We start from the raw sequence: 25,703 nt of genomic DNA on the forward strand, positions 1-25,703 counted from the left end.
CACCAAAGGTGAACCAGGCGGTGGGTGGGGGGAGGGGTACACGACAACTACAATTCAGAGGGTCAGAGATCGTGATAGATCAACAAAGCTGAACAGCAAGGCACCTGAATGAATGAATGTATTGTAATAATGCTTTGAACAGTGTGACTTTCCATAGCATTGAATTTGCTTGGGACATATTAACCATGTTGTACAGGGTATGCCTGTGTTTGAAACAATGAGCAATATGTTATTTCAGGTAAGTGCCCCAGAGAACTCCTGACTTAAACTCCCTGTGCAATGTCCGAGCCCGTGTGATGGGGTCCTGTATCTAATTCGGGGCACCTACCACAGGGAAGAACGATAACCCCCGACCTTGCACGGCCGTTGCCAAACATCTTGCGGAGGCTCTTCTCCTGGTATGGCCTCAGCACCGCTGTCGGCTTGAGGTCGATGTTGACATCGGGGTTGATGCTGTCGTTCCTGAAGTCGTACTCTGCCAGTAATGGGTATTCCATGTGGATGCAGCGTTTCTGCAGCTCCTCGATCATCTCCTGCAAGAAGCAATACATTCAAACCCCCGGCAGCTAAGTGCAGTGTACAAGGAGCCAAGCATGCTGACATCACATCGCTCTGTGGGACCAGCTGCCAGCTGGGAATGAGTGGCTGACACCAGGCCAGCTGCAATCGCTGGTTCCTATCGGTATGGTTAAAAACAGAAATGCTGGAGGAACTCAGCAGGTCTCTCAGTGCCAACAGGAGGTAAAGATATACAACCAACATTTCAGGCCTGAGCTCTTTCTGCCCCTCCACTCTCTCCACACTTCTGCCTGCTCTGGACTTTTTAATTTCCAACCGTCTCTGAGATATCAGTCGTATCGACTTCACCATTCCCCTCGCTCATTCCAATCCCACCCCTTCAGAACACTCAGCCCTCCACTCTCTCCGCACCAATCGAAACCTCACCATCAAACCCATAGACAAGGGTGGCACACCGATCACTATCTGGCCGAAGCCAGGCAACAGCTCTCAGACACTTCTTCTTACTTCTCCTTCTTCCACCAAAACGTATCACTTTCAGTCACTTCCCTCCCATGGTCTCCAACCTCATCATTTCCCAAGCCCACAATGCCTCATTCTCCCTACTACCCAAGAGCCACAAACCCAATTTTCCCAGCAGACCCATCATGACCACATGTTCCTGCCCCTCCTTCACCTTGACTCAATTTTACCCCCCTTTGTACATTTCTTCTCCGCCAACATCCCCTCCGTAACTTCAACAACATCCAGTTTCCTGAACATGACCACCTTGATTTTCCGATGGACATTCAATCCCTACACACCTCCATCCCCCACGCTGAATGTCTCAACACCCTTTGTTTCTTTCTCCACAAAAGACCCAACTAGTTCCCCTCCACCACCACTCTCCTCCGACTGGCAGAACTTGTCCTCACCCTCAATAATTTCTCCTTTGACTCACCCCAAAGCCTTGAGGAAGGGCTCAGGCACGAAACAATCAGTAATATATCTTTACTTCCTATGGACGCTGCGAGACCGGTTGAGTTCCTCCAGCATTTTTGCTTTTACTACAATCACAGTGCCTGCAGCTTTCTTGTTCACCTGCAATTGCCTTGGGACAGACAGATATCGGCACCTTCCATCATTAACACAAGGCAAGAATGGCTAGATCCTACACACCGCCCACATCTACACACCGCCCACATCTACACACCGCCCACATCTACACACCGCCCACATCTACACACCGCCCACATCTACACACCGCCCACATCTACACACCGCCCACATCTACACACCGCCCACATCTACACACCGCCCACATCTACACACCGCCCACATCTACACACCGCCCACATCTACACACCGCCCACATCTACACACCGCCCACATCTACACACCGCCCACATCTACACACCGCCCACATCTACACACCGCCCACATCTACACACCGCCAACATCTACACACCGCCAACATCTACACACCGCCAACATCTACACACCGCCAACATCTACACACCGCCAACATCTACACACCGCCAACATCTACACACCGCCAACATCTACACACCGCCAACATCTACACACCGCCAACATCTACACACCGCCAACATCTCTCAATAGCCAAGTCCTGTAACTGGATAAACTAACACCCAGCTTCAATGAACCAATGTTTCTTAGCTGATGCCAAAAACAGAAGCAGAGAACACTACCAGCAAAAAAACAGGCCTCTCGGCCCATCTAATCTGTGCCAAACTATTATTCTGCCCAGTCTAATTGACCAGCACCTGGACCATAGCCCTTCATATCCCTCCCAAACATGTACTTTTTTTAAAGTTATTTTTTATTTGCATCAATACATGTACAAGATTTATCCATATCATATGAATAATAAAGATGCAAAAAAATATTTTTCACATTTTCTCCCCCTCCAAAAAAAAGTAAGAAAAAAGAGCAAAAGAAAGGAAAAAGAAAAGCCTGTCTAACGGACATGCATCATCTTTTCATTGATTCATTGCAAATTTACATAATAACCTTAAATCATGAACTGATTAGGGTGGGTTGGGTGGGGGAGTGGCAGACGCTGTAGGTAAAGTCGTAACAATAAAATCTGTATAGGGTTTCCAAATCTTATCAAATTTTCCTGGTTGGTTTCATAAATTATACATTATTTTCTCTAATTGTATACAATTTAATAATTCTGTTCGCCATCAATTCAACCCAACAATATGATCTGATTTCCATGTTACAGCTATTCATTTCTTTGCTATTGCTACAACTAAAAACTTCTTCTGATAAATATCTAACTGCAATTTGGAAATATCTCCTAATATAAATATTCTGGGATCCTTCAAAATCTGCAACTTCCAAACTCATCCCAATAAGATACTTATATCCTTCCAAAACGTATCTACCTTTTCACATTGCCAGACTGGATGCAGAAAGGATCCTACTTCTTTATTACATCTAAAACATTGATCAGAGTAATTTGAATTAATTCCTTGCAATTTGTATGGAGTATAATACAATTGATGTAAAAAATTAAATTGTACCATTTGGTATCTAACATTAATTGTATTCGTTACACTTTCATAACATAATTTTGACCATACTTCTTCCTGAATCTAAATATTTAAATCTAATAAATCCTTATTTTGGATAATTTCTTGCAATTTTATATACATATTAGTAATAAATCTTTCAATAAACATATCTGTAATTAAATATTCAAATAGACCATCTCAATGGCTTTAGCTTTAGATGTAGAAAAGGCATTTGATAGATTAGAATGGGATGATTTATTTAAAGTACTGAAGGTTTTTGGAATTCCAACAAATTTTATACATTGGATAAGAGCATTATATAATTGTCCAAAGGCTAGAGTGATACAAATAGACAAATATCAAAATCTTTCTTGTTGAAAAGATCATCTAGATAAGGCTGTCCATTATATCCTTTTTTCTTTGCATTAGCTATAGAACCTTTAGCAGAGGTGATCAGAAGAGATAATGAGATTGTGGGCTTTAAGATAAATGATAGAGAGCACAAAATTAGTCTTTTTGCAGAAGATGTAATATTATATCTTTCAAACCCTGAAAGTTCATAAAAAAAAAATGATCGATTGGCGGAGTATGGGTTAGTATCAGGTTATAAGGTAAATGTTGTTAAAGGTGAAGTGATGCCTATGACTGATATATATATTATATTCATGTTAAGAAAAGGATACAATTTAAATGGCAATTTCTGTACCAACAATGTTTTTTCAAGGTTTAAATAAAAGTGTAAGAAGATTTATTTGGCAGGATAAAATGCCTCAGATGGCATTGGAAAAATTAACATGGAAATTTGATCGGATGGGGGGACTTCGATTGCCTAATTTTAAATATTACTATAAAGCAGCTCAACTTAGATTTTTATCTTCTTGTTATCAGACTGATGGAGAGACTGTGTGAGTACAGATTTAAATGGACAAAATAGGAGAAAGTAATTCTGAGCATATTTTGAATAAATGGCATGATTATTAAAAGGACAATCAGATGCACCAGTTCTGAGACATACACTTAAAGTACGGAATGGACTACGTGTAGAAGAGGAATGAAGAATTATCAGTCAGATAAAATGATATTAAACCAAAATCCTTTCATTCCTTTTACAGTTAATAATCCTTATTTTGATGTTTGGTATAATTATGGAATAAAAAGGATAAGGGATTGTTTTTTGGGATCCGTTTTTTTTACTTTTGCCCAACTGGAGGACAAGTATAATATACCAAAATAAAACGATTTTTTCCTATTATCAACTTAAATAATATTTAAAAAGAAAGTTAGGGAGGAATTTTAAATTATCAGAACAAAGTCCATTTGAATATTTAATAAACTTAAAAATCTAACAATGTTACCCGCTGATCTACTTTTGATAAAACCTGTTTGGTCCATATTTAATCAATTTAGGTAAACATTCAGCTTAACTATTAGCTATTAATTTTGATAAAATGTTATAATCTGTATTCAATAATGAAATTGGTCTATATGAAGATGGAAGCAAAGGGTCCATCCCTTTTTTTTGGAATAACTGAATTAAAGCAGTTTTGAATGAGTCAGGTAAATACCAAAGATCTTCCATTTGATCTAACAATCCCATAAATATCAGAATTAATAACTTTAAACTTTTTACAAAACTCTGGAGAGAAATCATCCTCCCCTGGAGCCTTATTATTTGGTAAAGACATCAATATATCATATAATTCTGTAATTGTAAATGGATTTGTTAATTCTATCTTCTCTTCTGTATTTAATTGTGGTGAAGTAATTTTTGGAAAATATTCATCTATTTTGTCCCCATCTTTCATAAAAACATCATTAATACCTTGTGTTTTATAAGTAAGATGACACAAATCTTCTATTACAGCTACTATTGTTTGCGATACTTATTCAGTCTTCAATTGCCATGCTAAAACTTTATGATCTCTATCTCCCAATTCATATTTTTGCCGGGTTCGTCTTATATCCCTCTCTACTCCATATGTTTGTATTAAGTTTCAATTTTTTTTTTAATCCAATATTTACTTTTTCTCATCATTTACTCAATTTTGCAATTCTTTTTCCATCTTTATTTCCAATTTTCTGAATAATTAATTTCAAACATACATTCTTCTTTTAAACCTTAGCCTTAGAACTTATTATTTGTCCTTTTAAATAAGCCTTCAAAGAATCCCATACCACAAACTTATTAGATACAGAATGTTCATTCTGGTCCATAAAAGGTTTTATCTGTTGCCTTATAAAGTCACAAAAATCTTTCCTTTTCAGGAATGCTGCGTTAAGCCTCCATCTATAACCTATATTTTGCTCCTCCTCCAATAAAACTGACATAACTAAAGGTGAATGATCTGACAATATCCTCGCTTGATATTCAATATTATGAACTCTTGCCTGCAGTTGAGAGAAGATTAAAAACATGTCTATACGGGAATATGTCTTGTGCCTCCAAGAATAAAATGAATAATCCCTAACATCAGGTTTCATCCTCCTCCAACTATCAACAAGTTTGATTTCATTCATAAAATTTTTCACATCTTTTGCTACCTTTTTTTAAACCATGATTCCTCCTGATCTATCCAACTTCGGATCAAAGATAAAATTAAAATCTCCTCCCATTATTATTTTCCCCTTTGCATTAGCTAACTCTGCAAAAACATCTTGAATAAATTTTTCATCATCTATCGTCTACATCACTGCTTGCAAAACCACACAACCCTCTTAGAACAGCAAATTCTCTTCCAGACAGAAGTAACTCCAACAAGCTCTTTAATCTGTTGCCTTTTTGTAAACAACAATCCATTAGTGAAGTCTCTTGGGCACTCTCCAAAGCTCTTGCAAAGACTGTTGGTCCTGACATGTCTATCATGGGGCAGAGCCCCAGTATTTTAAATAAGGTCTGTTTTAAAGTGTTTGTATGTGACCTACTCTAACAAACCTTTCCCAATTTATCTCCCAAAAACATATCTATATACTCTTGTCACAAAAAGAACCCCAGAGGCAAATGATGTTAAAGCGTCTCTATTCCCCTGATCACTTTCCCCTTTAACTCACTCGAAACACCATACTATCCCTTACTATAATCTTGTCAATAAACCTCTTAATCCATTAATCTTATCCAGTATAATAGATGACGCACAACATAGGTTAAATCTTCCTCCCTCCTTAAACTCTCTTGAAGCTCAATGTGTTTTCAGTTACAGCAAAATCTCTCAGTTATATAATGAATTCAAGTATCTACAACCATCTGCTGATCTTTAGCAGGCAGTGAATCGGCCTAGACCTTTGCTTCATTAGGCTCAATAAAAAATCTATTCCTCCCTCCCAGGACGAATACTTTCAAAACAGCGGGGTATCTCAAAACAAAGGCATAGCTTTTTTTCCACAATACATCTTTAAATCGGATTAAGCTCTTTTTATCAGCAAATCAAAACATATCTGGATAAAAGAAAATCTTATTTCCATTATAAATCAAAGGTGATAGTCTTTCTTTGGCTTGTTTCACTGCCAACTCCAATATCCTCTCTCTTACTTCATATCGAAGGAATCTGACAGGTATTGGACGGGACCTTTGGTCAGGCTGCGGTTTAGAACTCGATGCCTATCTCCAAGTCACCTTGAAATGCAGCCTGACCCAAAGATTTCGTAATCCCTCGTTGCAAAAATCTTTTCAAGCCTTGACCTTCGTCCCCTTTAAATCTAACAGTCTTGATATTATTCCGTCTACTAAAATTTTCCAAAACGTCCATTTTTTGCATTAACTGGTTGTACTGAACAGCTGCCTCCACTTGTGCTTTCTTCATTTGATCTTTAATATTTTGAATCTCAAACTCATTCCCTTTAATTTTTCCATCCTCTATTTCAAATCTAGTGTCCACTTGCTGCATTAATCTTTCCATCTTATCACCATTCTTCCTGACTTCATCAGTTAACACTTCCATAAATTGTCGAAAAAAGTCTAATATTTGCTTTAATTCACCAGAAGATAAAGAAGTTTCGGCACCTTTTTCTTGATTGTAGGTCATTCTTGATCTTTCCTTTGCTTTTCCAGATCCTCTTCTTCATCACTGGAGGGTCTGGAATCTTTTTAAAAATTTCCTCCGTATTTTCTTGTGCTCTGCGCATGCACGACTCCTCGCACAGAGTCACTTCTTCATCTGATGTCGCCGGCCAATGTCGGGGGAGACTCTGTGCAGCAACGTCCAAGGTCTCACGGCTTCTGGCCTCTCTCCTTTGGATATTACCTTGCGAACAGCTCCAGGATCCTTTCTCGAGGTCTGCCTCTCTTCCTTTTCTTTCTCAGTTTCTTGTACTGCAGTAAGGCCTTTATCCTTATTTGGTGGCATTGTTAATGTCTTCTGTGCATCTTCAGACAGTTCTTTCTTATATTTTCTGTAACTTTTATAGTCTTTTTTTGTCATTTTTTCTCAACTTTTTCAAAGAGAGCAGGGATTATCAGTCTAATCCCACGTCATCACTGGGCACACCCCCTGCCATGTACTTGTCCAAATTTAAGAAACATCAAAATTGAGCCTGCATTCACCACTTCAGCTGATAGCTTGTTCCACACTCCCACCACTCTCTGTGTGAAGAAATTCCTCATCATGTTTCAAAAGCCTCTAGTTAGGTCCATTGGTCACTGAGATACATTCACATTAAAGAAGAGGAAAAAGTCATTCAGACCAATGGCCCTTTGTGCTCCATACAAGCCCAGAATGTTTGCTCTATCCCTGTTTACGTCCAGTTGCATCCACCTCAACCTGTACAGAGTTGCCCATTCAGCTCTGACCCAGCAGTGGTCCTTCAACAATGACACCATCAATCGTCTGCCTCCCTCTGTAGTACTTCTTGATTCCCTCACCCGATCAGGAAATCAATCAGCTTCAAATCTGAACAAACCTAATGTTCTACAGGGCTGTGAGGGAAAAAATTCCTGCAACTTGCAACTCAGATAGGGCAGTTCCAACATCACTACCCTGCTACTGATGTGGAATTCTGGTTGCCTGGCTGTAGGGATGTAATTAAGCTGCATGGGGTGCAGGAAGGAGTCACGTGGATGTTACCGGGACTGGATGGCCTGAATTTCAACCTGAGGTTAGATAGGTTGGGACTTTTTTTTCCCCCTGGAGTGTAGGAGGCTGAGTGATCTTAGAGGGTTATAAAATCATGAAGGGCATAGATAAGGTGAATGGTTACAGTCTTTTCTCCAGGGAAGAGGACACAGGTTTAAGGTGAGAGGGGAAAGACTTAGAAGGGACTTCCTCCACGGAGAGGGTGGTGGATGTGTGGAACGAGCTGTCACAGGAAACCAGTAAATGCAGGCATGATTACTGCTTATTAAAAATATTTAGGAAGTACTTGGATGCAAAAGATTTGGATGGATATGGGGTAACTGCAAGCAAATGGGACTAGCTCAGGGAGGCCACATGGTCAGCATGGATGAGTTGGGGGGAATGGCTTGCTGTCAAACTATGCTACCACCCATATTAATTCTTGCTTTAATACCTTGCAACTAGTTGAATTCTCCATTAATTTAATGGTTTTGGCACTAATTTTGTGAAATGGTGCAAGAGTAACAACCTGGACAAGATAAAGGAGATGATCGAGGACTTCAGGAGGACCAGGAACGACTACCCTCCACTACACATCAACAACTCTGTAGTAGAGAGTGGAAAGACCAAGTTCCTTGGAGTTCATTTAACTAGTGACCTATCGTGGACGCTCAACATCTCCTCACTTGTCAGGAAGGCAGCAAAGCAACTGTACCTCTTTAGAAGACTGAAGCAGGCAAGGCTACCCGGCCATCGTCATGTCAACCTTCTATAAGTGCTCTATCAAGAGCGCCCTGGCGGGCTGCATCGCCGTGTGGCACAGATGTTGCAGAGAAATGGATCGGAGGTCAATCCACAGGTCCACAAGAGTGGCAGAGAAATTCATTGGAATCTCCCTCCCTGACGGGATTATTGTGTGAAGTGGGTGGACAAAATTATGAGGACCCCTTCCACCCTGCATACAGATCTTTCAGCTGCTCCCGTCGGGGAAGAGATCCATGAAAGCCAGCACCACCAGGCTGAGGAACAGCTTCTTCCCACGGGCAGTGAGAATGCTGAACGACCGAAGGAACTGTTCACACGGACCCTCCAAGAATCTTATGTTCATTAAACATTATTTATTTGTATAGACAAATATTTGTCCTGCATGTGTATTGTCTGTAAGTGTGTTATGTCTGGGTGTGTGTCTGCGTGTTTTGCACCAAGGACCAGAGAACACTGTTTTGTTGGATTGTACTTGTACAGTCAGATGATAATAAACCTGACTAAATGATAATTAATGCCTTTCAGTTTTTTTGTTTTTCTGAAATTGTGCAAGTATTACCTGCTTGACTTCAAATGAGACAGTGTGCAACTCCTCCTCCTCCTCCTCTTTGTCCATCTGCTCGTAAAAGTCGAGCAGGTCTGCAGGGCCGTCAGCTTTCGTGAGGGCAGGCTCCCCACTCCTCGACGTCGAGACAGTCCCGCTATTCTGCGCCGATTTGGGCACCTGTGAGGAGACGCCTGTTTGTGAAGTGGCTCAGAACTCAGAAGGAATTCCTAGTCTCAGCAAGAGCTCAGACCCTGGCAAAAGCTCCCCCTCCAAATTGTCAGGTGGGCTGCAGAATAATCAGGGGCATTTTGTTCAAAGTCAGTTGACGGTGGCATTGAGCAAGACTTAAAGGAAAAAGCACAAAATGCCAAGGACTGGCCCCGACCAAGAGCACATGACAGAACAGTGTGGATAAAAGGGGTCTGCACTATTGAAAGTAACTATTTTTGGAATAGGATTACTAACTGTGAATATTTATTACCTTATGTGTTTTTTAAATTTAAATGTTTACTATTGCAGTTTATTTTTTTTTACAAGTACACACTTGTCTGCAGCAAGTAAGAATTCCAGTGCATCTGTACATTGTACAATGTGTATGACAACAAGGTCATCATTATTAGAGGGAGGATTACTCTGCGTCTAATTCATGCTGCCCCTACCCTGGCCATAGTGTGACTGTATGGTGTAAAGGGAGCTTTCCTCTGTGTTTAACCCATGCTCTTGTTGCCCTGAGAGAGTGTGACAGGACAGTGCAGAGGGAAAATATTGTGTCTGACCCATGCAGTGACTGCCCTGGGAGTGTGACGGGACAGTGCTGAGGGAGCTCTACTCTGAATTTAACCCATGCTGTCCCTGCCCTGAGGACTGTGATTGAACTGTACAGAGAGCTTTACTTTGTGTCTAACCTGTACTGAAATGGGTTAGATGCAGAGAAAAGCTCCCTTTAACGATAATAATAAAATGTTTATTGTCATACATATTGTAAAATGTACATTTGCACCAAAATTCAACTTCTCTGAACACCTATTCAGGGGCATGGAGATACAATCATGAAGAAAACTCACCGGCAGCTATATTTCGTCAGGAGTTTGAGGAGATTCGGCATGTCACCAAAAACTTGCAAGTTCCTACAGGTGAACTGTGGAGAGCATTCTGACCAGTCGCATCACTGTCTGGAATGGAAGTGCCAATGCACACGACAGGAAAAGACTATAGAGTGTTGTGAACTCAGCCACTGCCATCAGTCCACTCCATCAAGGGCATCTACAAAAGGCGATGTCTCAAGAAAGCAGCCTCCATCCAGGCCGTGCCCTCTCTCACCACTACCATCAGGAAGGAGGTACAGGAGCCAGAAGACAAACACCCAATGTTACAAAAATAGCTTCTTCCCTCTGCATCAGATTTCTGAATGGACAATGAACCTATGGACACTGCTGCACCTTTCTTTCTCTTTTTATTCCATCAGTAAGAACCAGAGAACATTACAGCACAGAAACAGGCCACCTCGGCCCTTCTAGTCTGTGCCAAACCATTTTTTTTGCATAGTCCCACTGCCCTGCACCCAATCCATAGCCCTCCATACCCCTCCCATCCAGGTACCTGTCCAAATTCTTCTTAAATGTTAAAATGAGCCCACGTCCACCACTTCAGCTGGCAGCTCTTTCCACACCCCCACCACTCTGTGTGAAGAAGTTCCCCCTCATGTTCTCCTCAACTTTTACCCCTTCACTCTTAACCCATGTCCTCTGGTTTGTATCTCACTGACCCTCAGTGGAAAAAGCTGACCTACATTTACTCTCTGTCCCCCTCATAATTTTGTATACCTCACTCAAAACCCCTCATTCTTCTACACTTCAGGGAATAAAGTCCTAACCTGTTTAACCTTTCCCTGTAACTCAGTTCCTGAAATCCAGGCAACATCCTAGTAAATCTTCTCTGCACTCTTTCTATCTTATTGATAGCTTTCCTGTAGTTCGTTGACCAAAACTGCACACAATCCTCCAAATTTAATCTCACCACTGTCTTATACAACTTTACTAAAACATCTCAACTCCTGTACTCAATACTTTGATTAATGAAGGCTATATGCCAAAAGCTCTCTTTACAACCCTGTCCACCTGTGACACCACTTTCAGGGAATTGTGTATCTGTATTTTTAAAATTTTAAATGTAGACATACAGCACGATAACGGGCCATTTTGGCCCATGAATCCGTGCACCCAATTGACCTACACCACCAGTAGGTTTTGAAGGGTGGGAGGAAACTGGAGCCCTTGGGGAAATCTCATGCAGACACGGGGAGAACGTACAAATTCCTTACAGACAGTGCGGCATTCAAACCTGGTCCTGATCGCTGGTGCTGTAACAGCGTTATGCTAACCATGAGACCATCCATACCGCCAAGATCCCTCTGTTCTTCCGCACATTTTTAAAATCTTGTATTTATGAAATGTAATTTATAGTAATTTTGCTCCTCATTCTGCACAGCAGTGCTGCCCCAAAACAACAAATTTCAAGATAATTGTTCATGACGATAAACCTGATTCTCATTCTGACATGCTGCATCCAAAGAGGTATGTGTAAAGAAAAATTATAATTGTAAACTTAATTGAGTTTAAAAAGACAACAAATAGGATAGATAATAAATGTTCACAGTAATCCTCATGAAAAACAGCAACTCGCACAAGTGCAGACAGTCCTTCTGTCTATACCAGCCATTCTCAACAGAGGTCACAGTACATTCAAGGAGGGGCCAAAGACAGAAATCATAAAATATTTTTGATGTTTCTTATGTCGTCAGTAGGAGCGATGTGTGGAAAAAACCAACTAAACCCGACTGTTTCACAGGGAAGGCGGCTCATAAGGGGGGCAAAGGGGGCCCTAGCCAAAAAAAAAGTTGAGAATGGCTGTTCTGTGCTGTCCTGTCAGAGGTATGTTCAGGAGGGGCTGGTTTACAGTGTTATCTGAGTGAAACACAAAAGTCTGGAGACGCTGTGATTGGAGTAAAAACACACAGACATCCTGGAGCAAGTCTCACAGTGTTGATAGAAAATAAATATATGATTCCTCCAGTGTGTCTGTGCGTTTTTACAGTGTTACCTGGCCTGCTGTCTCTGGGAAGGAGAGGAGACTGAAGTATGAGCTGAGGACACTCACTTACCAACATGGCTGATTTACTGGAGATGGTTCCCACAATAAGCTCGGTCTCATCTCCTTCTAATGTCCGTAGCCGGCACTGCTTTATCACCTTGTCCTGCAACACCTTCTGAATCACATCAGGATGTGTGCTCTCCACAAAGTACCTGCAGGGACAGGAGATCAGTCACAGCGGCGTGGTTAGTGCAACATCAATACAGATTTGAATCCATTTTGCTATTTTTTTTTAAATTAGTCATACAGCACGATAACAAGCTCATGCCGCCCAATTACACCCAATCGGCCTACAATCCCCAGTGCATTTTTATTTGAAGGATGGGAGAAAACAGGAGCACCTGGAAGAAACCCATGCAGACATGGAGAGACGTACAAACTCCTTACAAACAGTGTGGGATTTGAACCCCAGTTGCTGGCGCTGTAATAGTCTCACGCTAATCACGCTGCCCTATCTGTAAGGAGTTTCCTGTGACCTGCGTGGGTTTCCACTGGTGCTCCAGTTTCTAGCCACTCTTTAAAACGTTCGGGGTGGTAGTTTAATTAGGCGGGTTTCATGGGCCTTCTACCGTCCTGCATTGTTAACATTTTAAAAAACATTAAAACCTCTGAACTTCCAGCAAGTCACTTAATTCTGTCATGAGCACGCAAGTCTGCAGATGATGGAATCCAGAGCAAAAAAAAACTCAGTAAGTCGAGCAGCATCCACGAGGAGGGAACTGTCGCCATTTCGGGTTGAGACCTCCTCACTCTCAGCCCTGGTGCAGGTTCTCAGCCTGAAACGACAATTCCTCACCCACCATTGCTGCTCAACCCATTGAGGGCCTCCAACGGATTGCTTTTGGCCTCTATGCAAGAAGGATTAGTTGAGATTCTTCCCAAATTCAGCTGAATTCAAGGATGGACCCAATGACTGAACATTCCACCTCCCAGCAGGACACCAGCAAAAACGGAACAACTCCTGGCAAACAGCAATTAAATTGGGATCTGGCAGTCAGGAAAGAAATTATTGGAAGTGGAAAAATTTCAGCTGTCCCTGTCGAGAAAGAGATACAGGAATAACTGAGCCAGAACTACCAGGCTGAAAACAGCTTCTTCCTACGGGTAGTGAGGCTGCTAAACGACTGATGAACTGTTCAGATATTTATTTATTAATACTGTATATAGGTACTGCGCATATTTATCGTTTGCATGTCTGCGTGCTTGCAGTGTGTTGTACCGAGGACCGGAGAACACTGTTTCATCGGATTGCACTTGTACAGTTATATGGTAGATAAACATTAAACTTGAACATTTTACCATGAAGCACTGCAGAGCCAGTTGCATGGAAAGGAGAGTCTGGTGCAGAGTAAAACTCCTGACCCATCACATCCTTCTGAAGTTGGGATTCGAGATAGTGTGAGGGCAATGTGCTCAGTACATAATGCAATAAACTACAGTTCCAACTGCAATGAGATGATCTGTTTTTGTGTGAACATTGACCAAGTCAGTAAAAAAAAGTCACTGTTTTAATTCAAATACTGCTTAGATATCTCATACATCCACCCATTAGGCCAATCAGGTCCTCAGCTCATGAACACAGACTGAAGATGGTATCTCTAGTGTAACAGTGCAACCTCAGTGGGGCACGTGGAGAGAAGCCTCCACTCAGATGTGGTACCGAGCAAAGATGATATATGGATAAGATGTGGTAGATTCCACTACAGTGCCCAGTGGAGGCAGCATTTCCCTCTAGGACGTCATTCCCGGGCCAAAGGAATAAGAATTCTGCCATTAAACTGTCTGCCAAGTTTCCCACATGTCAACAGTGAATGCTTTCAGAAGTACTTCACTGGCTATGATGTACACCAGCCACTCTCAGCAGGGGCACTACAGAACCACCCCCCCCCCACCCCCCCCCCCCCCCCCCACCCCCCAGCCAGGGGCCACAGCACATTTAAGTAAAAGGCTTGTTTTCTTTTCACCTCGCGCAATATTTTTTTATGTAGTTGATAAGAGTGAAGAAAAAACTTGGACTGCTTCACAGGGAAGGGGGCCACAGCCAAAAGGTTGAAAATGGCTGACAGAAAACCCAACTCTACTTTCTCAAAATATTCCAAAACTAAGATCACAGTGACCAAACACAAAAGATTATCATTTTTCATACCTGTTATGTTTAAGGACCAACTTCAACTTCCCATAACTAACTGTGCAGAGCTGTGGGAACAAACACAATATTCACACTCTAACCAAACTCATTGCACTTGAACTTACAATGTACAGTACAGGAACAGGACCTTCAGCCACATATTTTCCCAATTTGGGCGAGCATAGCATTATCTGGTGCTGTCTGTAAGGAGTTTGTACGTCTTCAACGTGTCTGAGTGAGTGTCCTCCAGTTTCCTCTCACCCTTCAAAAACATACAGGGGTTGGAAGTTTCGTGGGGTATTTGGTTGGCATGGGCTCATGGGCCGGAATGGCCTGTTACTGTGCTGTTATGTCTAAATTTAAAATTTTAATGTAAACATTTAACTAAAACTTTGCTGCTTGCACCTGACCCTTTAACTTCTGCATCTTCATGTGTCTGAAATGCGATTATTGTATCTGCTTCCACCACTACTCCGGCAGTTCCTGGTACCCAGGGCAACCCGGTTAGTGTAGCAGGTAGCACATCGCTGCTACAGCGCCAGCGACCTGGGTTCAAATCCCACATTGTCTGTAAGGAGTTTGAATGTTGTCCCCATGTCCATGTGGGCTTTCCCCGGGGGCTCCAGTTTTCTCCCACCTTCTAAATCTCACTGGGGGTGTAGGTTAATTGGGTGTAATCTGGGCAGCACCAGCTCATGGGCCAAAAAGCTCTGTTACTGTGTTCTATGTCTAAATTTTATAAATTTAAAAATTTGCACTCTCTTGTGTAAAGAGACCTGCCCCATACATCCTTTAACCCTCCCCCAGCTGAAGTACTCTAGTGTGCAACATTCTTCCCCGATCAATACCTCTTGTAATTTTATAAACATAGGCCAGGTCTCCCCTTAGCCTCTGTCACTCCAGAGAAAACAATCCATTTGTCCAACCTCTCCCCATATCACATCCCCTCTGATCCCAGCAACATCCTGGTAAACAAATCTTTTCTGCACCCTTTCCAAAGCTTCCACATCCTTCCTGTAATAACTTGGGCGGCCTAACCCAAGTTTTATAGAGCTGTCATGTGACTTCTTTACTTTTACACTCCATGTCCTTTCCATTGCAGCCAAGCAAACCATATGCCTTCTTTACCTCCTGATCTACTGGTGTGGCCATCTTCAAGGATCTATGGGTCCAAACCCCAGATCCCTCTGCACAACAGCTGCCATGAGTCCTATGATTTACTGTGTGCTGTCATCTAACCTTTGACAACAAGATGAATTTTCCATTAAATTGAGAAGAGGATCGGGCCGCTGGATAAGCTCTGCCTGTTGGTATCAGCTATAGCTGGATAGTGCTGGGGTAGACAGTCTGGTACGTTACTGCTGCACCACCAATTCTCAAACTCTCTCCTTAAATACCTCACCTAACCATAACCATATAACCACTTACAGCACAGAACAGGCCAGTTCGGCCCTACTAGTCCATGCTGTAGCAAATCCCCACCCTCCTAGTCCCACTGACCAGCACCCGGTCCATACCCCTCTAGTCCCCTCCTATCCATGTAACGATCCAGTCTTTCCTTAAATGTAACCAACGATCCCGCCTCGACCACGTCTGCCGGAAGCTCATTCCACATCCCCACCACCCTCTGCGTAAAGAAATTTCCCCTCATGTTCCCCTTATAATTTTCCCCCTTCAATCTTAAACCATGTCCTCTAGTTTGAATCTCCCCCTTTCTTAATTGAAAAAGCCTATCCACATAGGCTTTTAAAATCTTGAACACCTCCATCAAGTCCCCCCTCAATTTTCTACGCTCCAGAGAAAAAAGCCCTAGTCTGCACAACCGTTCCCTGTAACTCAAACCTTGAAATCCTGTCAACATTCTCGTGAACCTTCTCTGCACTCTCTCTATTTTGTTTATCTTTCCTATAATTTGGTGACCAAAACTGTACACAGTACTCCAAATTTGGCCTCACCAATGCCTTGTACAATTTCATCATAACCTCCCTACTCTTGAATTCAATACTCCGATTTATGAAGGCCAACATTCCAAATGCCTTCTTCACCACACCATCTACCTGAGTATCAGCCTTGAGGGTACTATTTACCACAACTCCTAAATCCCTTTGTTGCTCTGCACGTCTCAATCGCCGACCATTTAATGCATATGACCTATTTAGATTTGCCTTTCCAAAATGTAGTAACACCTCACACTTATCTGTATTAACACCTCTCTCCAATGCTTTTGAGAACCAAGCTCTGAGCTTGTTTTTGGTCACTGTCCAAATTTCTCTTTTGACTTCCACCTTGCAGCTGTTTACTCTGTTTAGCTGACAGAAGATTCATAATGGATGGATCTGGTAAGGGATTTGCAACATCAGATACCTTACAGCCAAGTCTGAAAATGAACTCACAGCAGGCAGCATTGAAATACAAAGCAATTAAATTGTTCTAACTCGGTCTCCACAGGGACGGAAACTCTCTGCCCTCAGTCATTCACTTTGCCCTTGGAACAATCACAGTGGGCAAGGCCACTGTCTCATAGCTCCCTGGACTTGGGTTCAAGTGAAGCCTGTATTTTCTCACTGTATGTGCTCTAGTTTCCAAAGATGTGTCGTTAGCAGATTAATATGTAAATATAAATTACCCCTGGTGTTTGAGTGAGTTAGAGCACTACAGCACAGAAACAGCCCTCCTGCCCATCTAGTCCGTGCCGAATTATTTACTCCACCTCGTCCCATCAACCTGCATCTGGATCATATCCTTCCAGTTCAAGTGGAGTCCGTCCCTCTTGTACAGGTCCGACCTTCCCCAGAAGAGATCCCAATGATCCAGGAATCTTATCCCTTGCCCCCTACACCATCTCATTAGCCACGCATTCATCCTCCACATCCTCCTATTTCTACCCTCACTAGCTCGTGGCACGGGCAGCAATCCAGAGATTACTACCTTGGAGGTCCTGTTTTTTAACTTCCTACCTAATTCCACATAATCCTGTTTCAGGACCTCATCCCCACTTCTAACTAAGTCATTGGTCCCCACATGGACCACGACTTCTGGCTGTTCTCCTTCCCCTTGCAGAATGTTATGAACTCGATCAACTTTCCTGATAACCTTCTCAGAAAACTTCAAATTGATTAGACGTGACCTACTGTGCACATGACATACCACACATTTAACAATGCCATGTTGGCTATCCCTAATCAATCCCTGCCTATACAAGTATTTGTATATCCATAACCATAACCATATAACCGTTTACAGCACGGAAACAGGCCACGTCGGCCCTTCAAGTCCGTACCGGTTCACTTGAACAACTCCACCAGTCTCTTAGAATACATTTCAACATCTTACCCCCTACTGATGTCAGGCTTACTAGGCTAAAATTTCCCAGGTTATTCTTTGAGCCTTACTTAAGGAACAGAACATCACCTATCCACCAATCCTCCATCATCTCATCCACGACTAAGGGTGTTTTAAATACCTCTGCTAAGGCCGCAATAATTTCTACATGAACCTCCCCGATCAAGATCTGAGAGAATATTTTGTCAGGCCCTGGGGATTTACCCACCCTTATTTGTCTCAAGACAGCAAGAGCCTCCTCCTCTTTTGTTTGTCTGCTTCACTTCTGTACATTCAGCGTCCGCCTTCCAAATAAATACTCGTGAAAAAAAAAACACAAGATCTCCCCCATCTCTTTTGGCTCCATACAAAGATGACTATTCCTGATCAGGTGGCATGGTTAGTGTAGCAGTTAGCGCAATGCTGTTACAGCACCAGTGATTGAATCCTGTGCTGTCTGTAAGGAGTTTGTACGTTCTCCTTGTGGGTTTCCTCCCACCCTCCATAACGTACTGGGGCTGTTGGTTAATTGGGCAGCGCGGGCTCTTGGGCCAAAGGGCCTGTTACCATGCTGCATGTCCGAATTTAAATTTAAAATCCACATTTATGTATCATATCAGAGGACACAATGGGAATGTGTGGAGGATAAACTAGGTCAGGATAGGATTAATCTTAGAGTTCAGTCTGTCTGCTTCCGTGCTGTATCTCGCAGCAACTCTACAATTGTTGAAAACTGTTGACAGGTGCCCCAACATCATAAGGACAAGCTTCAAAACAGGCACCTTAATGAACTGCAGGATGCCCTCTGGGATGGAGGTCTTGCTGAGCTTCTGGAGGTACTCGATGATGTCGCTCGTCTGCAGCCCGACACTTACTGCGGCATACAGGGAGTATGCGGTCAGCTTGTATTCGTGGGTATGTATGGGCCGGCACACAGGCTCAGCGATGGCCACCAGGAAGTCCTGTGCATACTTGTAAACCGGAGAGAAAGCTTCCAGGAAGATGTGTCCATCCGGAGCCTGCAGACATGAACCAAAACATTTCAGTCAAGAAATTAAGTCGGCAAAACATCTAACTGAACCTAGAAATGAAAGTGAGTCACAGAGCAAGGAAAGAGGCCATTTAGCCCAAGTGTGCACCGACTCCTTAAGAGAAATTCCCAATTATTCCATCCCTTGCTCTTCCCCAGAAGCTCGACAAACTTTCCCTTTGCATTTATCCAGCCCATTCTGATAGTCACCGCTGACAACAGCGACACATTAATGACTACATCGTGGTACCTTGGCCAGTGGAAATACTTGGAGACATCCCAAAATCAGGTAACTTGGACGGCACAGTTAGGTAGCAGTTAGTACAATGCCATTACAGCAAGCATCCTCTTCAAATCCCGCTCTGTCCGTAAGGAGTTTGGATGTTCTCCCCGTGGTTTGTGTGGGTTTTCCCCAGGGGCTCTGGTTTCCTCCCACCATTTGAAACACATCGGGCTGTAAATTAATTGGGCGGTATGGGCTCATGGGCCAAAAGGGCCTGTTACCATCCTGTATGTCTAAATTTTAGAAAAAAATTCTCTTTTTGAAATTTTTCAGGGTTCAATCAAGAAAATTCAAACAGACTCAAAAGTACTCCTCCTTGCCCACTGACCTCATGTACTGTGGCTTAGCCAATACAGAAAGTGTTCTGCTAAGGTCAGAGTCAGGAGGGGAGCAGAGTTATAATTTCTGTCTGAGATTTATCAATGTTGCTCTCAGTCAGTTTCTGGTTTGACTGAGCTACAGAAATGCACATCTCCTCGAACTTCTCCCCATCATCCATTCTCCCCTCCAGTTAGATTACATTACAGAACCACAGAATACAGAGACAGGCCATTTGGTCCTTTTAGTTTGCGCTGAACTATTAGTCTGCCAAGCGTGAAACACGGAGGCCTTCAGATGCTGTGATTGAAGTAAAAACACCATGCTGGAGAAACTCAGCAGGTCACACAGCATACTTTATATAGCAAAGATATAATAAGTATGCGTGTGACCTGCTGAGTTTCACCAGCATGGTGTTTTTTATTATTCTGCCTTTTCCCACAGACCTGCATCTGGTCCATATCCCTCCATCCCCCTCCCATCCATGGACCTGTCCAAATTCTTCTTAAATGTTAAAATTGAGCCCACATTCACCACTTCAGTTGGTACCTCGTTCCACACCCCCACCACTCTCTGTGTGAAGAAGTTGCCCCTCAACTTTTCTCCTTTCACCCTTAACCCACGTCCTCTGGTTTGTATCTCACCCACCCTCAGTGGAAAAAGCCGATCTACATTCACTCTATCTACATACACCAACATTTCCTGCAATTACGATGAGAATAAAACTAAAAACTCAAACTGGCTCGGATAATTATCAGTAAGCAGCCAAATGAGAGAGGATTGATAGAGATTTCCTACCCTTCCTCTCTAAACCTATCATGTCCAAGAGATGAAAATGCATCAAGGGATATGGGGAGAGAGTGGGGTTATGGATGTGAGATTCTCCTTGGAATGTAGGAGGCTGTGGGTCATCTTATCGAGGTTTCTAAAATTACAAGGGACATCAATAGGACAATCACATTTCAGGGAAGGGGCGTCAAGAACTAGAGGAGTTGAACAGGGAAGTCTGCAGATGCCATGATTGTAGGTGCAGTGCACAAACATTCTGGAGAAACTCAGCAAGTCGGCAGCACCTTTAGCAACTGCAACCAACGTCTCAGGCCCGAGGGCACAGCTTTAGCGAGAGAAAGGAGAAATCTGAAGGAGATGTGAGGGGCAGGTTTTTCCCACACAAAGGGTGGTGGGGCTATGGAATGAATTGCCAGAGGTGGCTACGGAGGCAGATACAATCACATGTAAAAGGCATTTGGGTTTGGATATGAAAGGTGCGGAGATGCAGGCCGAATGTCGGGGTCAGTTTAGACTGACTAGCATAGTCAAGAGGGGCAGAAAGGCCTGTTTCTGTGCTAATTTTATGGGGATCAAGGACGATCTATTCTTGATATGTTGGATGTATCAACATTCCTACTTTCTCTGTAACCTGAGTGGCTAAAAGCATCCACTGACTACTGATCTGCAGAAGCATCTCAACCAAATCATTCCCATCTTCCCTCCCTCAAGGCAATGCACTGAAAACATCAGGGGCTCATCCTGTCCTTCTCAGTCCACCATTAACCTGGCTACTGAGACAACTTCATCGTCATCGAGACAGGCCTTCAGCCCATTTCATCCATGCTGACCACATTGTCGACTACACCAGCCCCAGGTGCATGTGTTTGGCCCTTTTCCCTCTATCCTTTCCATCTACCTGTCCAAATGTCTTCTGAATGTTCTATTGTCCCCACTTCTACCACTTCCTCTGGCAACTCATTTTACAGACGCAGCCACTATGTGAAAAAAAATTGCCCCTCAGGTCCCTATTAAATCTTCCACATAAAATCACAGTCAGGCATGGGGACACCAATACCCCTGAGTGCCAAGCCCTGCAAAAGGCAGTGGACACAGCCCAGGGCATCACAGCCAAAACCCTGTCCACCATTGAGAACATCTACAGGGAACACTGCTGTGGAGAGCAGCAGCGATCATCAAGGATCCACCCCACCCAGCACACGCTCTGTTCTCACTGCTGCCATCAGGAAAGCGGTATCGGTGTCACAGGACTCGCACCACCAGGTTCGGGAACAGCTGCTCCCCCTCCACCATCAGGCTCCTCAACGACAAACTCAATCAGGCACTCAGTAATTCTGCACTTATTAATTTTTTTTCTCTCTCTCTGAGTTGCAGTTTGTTTACATTTCTTCATTTTTTTACATGTACAGTTTTTTCTTTGCACTACCAATAAGAGGTAATTCTGCCTGGCCCACAGGAAAAAGAATCTCAGGGTTATATGTGATATCATGTATGTACTCTGAAAATAAATCTAAAATCTGTTAAGAATCCCCTACCCTGGGAAAAAGAGGTTGACTATTCGTCTTACCTGTTTCCTCAAGATATTGTAAACCTCCAGGTCACCTCAGCATCCTGCACCTCAGGAAGAAAAGTCCCTGCCTCTTCTGATAAATGCAAGCCCCTCTAGGCCCAGCAACACCTTCACAAATCTTTTCTGCACTTTTCCAGATTCATGACACCTTTCTTGTAGCCAGACATACAATATCCCTATAACCATATATCCATATGACAATTTACAGTACGGAAACAGGTCATATCGGCCCTTCTAGTCCGCACCGATTTACGTGAAACTCCACTGGTTCCACCTACCTACTCCCATGCCCATAACCCTCCAAACCCCTCACATCCATGTACTCCTCTAACCTCCTCTTAAATGATAGAATTGTCCCTGTTGCAACCACTTCTTCCGGAAGATCATTCCACTCAGCCACCACTCTCTGAGTGAAGAAGCTTCCTCTTATCTTACAGTTTTGTCCCCTAACTCTCCAGCAAGTTAACCTTGTTCCAATCTCCCCTACCTTCAGGGAAAAGAGCCTATTCATATCTACTCCCTTCATAATTTTAAATACCTCTATCAAATCCCCTCTCAACCTTCTACACTCCAACGAATAAAGTCCAAGTCTACTCAATCTTTCTCTATATTCAAGATACTGCAATCCAGGCAGCATTTTTGTACGAGCACAAATCCAATTAGAGTAAAAACACGACGCTGGAGAAACTCAGCAGGTCAAACAGTGTCCTTTATGTAGCAAAGATAAAGATACAGAACCACCATTTCGGGCTTAAGCCCTTCATCAAGGTATGAGAAAAATGTAGCCAGGCGCCAAAACAAAAAGGTAAGGGGTGGAGAGGAGCATGGTCCCAAGGGCCAGTCACAGACTGGGAGATCACTTCGCTCAGCACCTCCACGCCATCCGCAACCACAGCGACCTCCCAGTGGACAACCATTTCAATTCCAGGTCACACTCCCACGCTCGGATGTCTGTGCATGGCCTTATGTACAGTCCCACCCCAACCACCAGCAGATTGGAGAACAACACCTTATTTTAATCTGGGCCCCCTCCTGCCACATGGCATGAACATTGACTTTACTGCTTTCCATTAAACCAGGTCTCCTTTTCTTTCCCCTCTCCCCTTTTCCTGTCCAGTCCTACCATCCCCCCTTATTACTATGACCCTTCTCCTCCCATCATCTTCTGCCATTGCCACCGCCCCCCACCCCCACTCTTTTGTTCGGATGCTTGTTGTCATTTTCTCATCCTTTGATGAAGAGCTCCAGCTCAAAAGGTCGGTTCTGTATCTGTGCCTTTGCTCCATTAAGGACCCTGCTTGACCTGCTGAGCTTCTCTAGCAGTTTGTGTTTCTTTTGCTTCAGCCACAATGTCTGCAAAATGTTGTGATTTACTGATGGTTCCAAAGGCAGAAGGTAATAAGTGGAGAAGGGAGGTGTGGTGAATCTCTGCTGAGCTGTCAGTCTCCCTCTTGCCTGGCCTTGCCTTACTGACATTGGCCATGTATTATCTCTACCCTTAAAGACACACCCCTTGGGTATAACTGTTTATGCACCCATTGTCTTTCATTATTGTACCATTAGTTTCTGCTAATAAAAGCCATAATTATTGTTTGACTATGTTGCCTTTGTCTACTTCATCAACTGGCACTTCAGGAGGGAGGGCACAGCAGCAAACAAGGGGAGGGGGGAATGGCTCAAAGAATAGAGAGGGAATGGGGTGGAGAGCCGAGGGAAAGTAAACGGGGGAAGGGAAGGGAGGGGGAAGGAGAGTGGATTAGCAGATACAAGAGAAGTCAATGTTAATGCCATCCAGCTGGAGAGCCTATAGACTCCCACTCAAAGGCAAGACCTACCACCCAAAGGGGCCTGGAAGTGTGATCATCCTTCAAGGTCATCTGGGACCTGTAGTCTTTGGCTCCATACTCATCTTCCTTCATCACAGACTCTTCCACCTGTTTCCCAGCTGCGGAAGGAACGGCTTCCTCGGAGTCTGCTCCCATAACCAGCTCTTCCTCCTCTTCCTCCTCCTCCGCATTACGTCGCTTCTTCGACCTCCTCTTGTCTGAGGGAGAAATAACATTACACAAAAGTAACTGCAGATTTGCAAAGTAAACTGTAACAGTTCTCGCACTACCAGTCCAGTCAACCCCAGAACAAAAACATCCAAATAAGATGCAAGAAAGGATTCGTTTAAAAAAAGGTGTTGAAAGGAGAGGGCTCAGAGGAGGTTCACAAGGATGATTCAGGGATTGAAAGGGTTATCATACGAGGAGTGTTACGGGTCTTGGCCTGGACTCGTTAGAATTTAGGAGTATTGGGGGAGGGGGGGGGGGATCTCATTGAAACATTTCAAATGTTGAAAGGCATGGACAGAGTAGATGTAGAAAGGTTGTTTCCCTGGTGGGAGAGTCTAGGACTAGAGGGCACAACTTCAGGATAAAAGGCCATCCAGTTAGAACAGAGATGCGGAGGAATTTCTTCAGCCAGAGGGTGGTGAATCTGTGGAATTTGTGCCACAGGTGATCGAAGAGGCCGGGTCATTGGGTGTATCTAAGGCAGAGATTGATTAGCCAGGACATCAAAGTTTAAGAGGAGAAGGTTGGGCAGTGGGGCTGAGTGGGAGAATGGATCAGCTCCCGATTAAATGGCGGGGCAGACTCAATGGGCTGAATGGCCTATTTCTGCTCCTATGCCTTATGAACACTAAGAGAATCTGGCTCCATTGTTGTGCTAATTTACCACTTCAAATCCAAGGCTTCATGAAATGTTGTGGGCTAGTACAGGACTCTATTCTCCAATTTCCTGTTGCATTCAGTTGTGAAAGGTGCTGAGGGGAAGAGTGATCCAAAGACATCTCCATCCTCAATGATGCAAAGGCAAGGAGGCAGATCCTCCAACCATTTTACCCTTAACCATTGAATGGATGATCCATCTTGGCTTCTTCCAGAGACCATCACAGAAACGGGGCCTCAACCAATGTAATCTGTTGTCATACCACTACACAACAAAAACATCCCAGGCAACTTATCAGAAGACACACAAATGAAATCTGACAGCACATCACAATACAGAAATAGGGAACATGGTCAAAACCTTCAAAGGTTCAGGTGGAATATCATAGAACCCTAGCACAGAAACCAGTGATTTTTGACTCAAACTATTATTCTGTCTTGTCCCACTGACCTGCACCCAGTCCATAGCCCTCCATGCCTCCTCCATTCATGTACATGTCCAATTCCTCTTAAATTTTCAAATTGAGTCGCATTCACCACTTCAGCTGGCATCTCGTTCTACACCCCCACCACTCTCTGTGTGAAGAAGTTCCTCCTCATCTTCCCCCTAAACCTTTTCCATTTCACCCTTAACCTGTTCTCTGGTTTGTATCTCACCTACCTTCAGTGGAAAAGGCCGACCTACATTTATTCTGTCTATACCCCTCACAATTTTAAATACCTCGATCAAATCTCCCCTCATTCTTCTACACTCCAGTTCCAGATGTCCAGACCATATCTCAGTAAATCTTCCCTGCACTCTATCTATCTTATTGAACTTTCCTGTAGTTGGGCTACCAAAATTGCACACAATCCTCCAAATTTGGCCTCCACAATGTTTATACAACTTTACCAGAGCAGAGAAATGGAGGGGTTGAGGGAGGAAACTTCATGCAGGCAGTGGAGCCTAAGGTTGAGTGGAACCAGATCAGTTCAGTGCCAAATGATCACGAAAGCAGGGGA

The 25,703-nt window shown here is 43.4% G+C and overlaps 1 protein-coding gene across 1 annotated transcript in view; it reads right to left on the minus strand.

The window, feature by feature from the left end:
• Window positions 1-25,703, minus strand: part of ercc3 (excision repair cross-complementation group 3) — a 50,723-nt gene that overhangs the window by 20,542 nt on the left and 4,478 nt on the right. Inside the window, exons 2-7 of the mRNA XM_069936026.1 lie at window positions 23,823-24,031; window positions 18,780-19,016; window positions 14,695-14,744; window positions 12,559-12,700; window positions 9,411-9,575; window positions 329-533 (exon numbers count right to left, since the gene is read on the minus strand). Of these exons, the coding sequence (XP_069792127.1) occupies window positions 329-533; window positions 9,411-9,575; window positions 12,559-12,700; window positions 14,695-14,744; window positions 18,780-19,016; window positions 23,823-24,031 (1,008 nt within the window). The remainder of the gene's footprint in view (window positions 1-328; window positions 534-9,410; window positions 9,576-12,558; window positions 12,701-14,694; window positions 14,745-18,779; window positions 19,017-23,822; window positions 24,032-25,703) is intronic.

Source organism: Narcine bancroftii, chromosome 4, assembly GCF_036971445.1.
Source record: "Narcine bancroftii isolate sNarBan1 chromosome 4, sNarBan1.hap1, whole genome shotgun sequence".
Taxonomy (NCBI): domain Eukaryota; kingdom Metazoa; phylum Chordata; class Chondrichthyes; order Torpediniformes; family Narcinidae; genus Narcine; species Narcine bancroftii.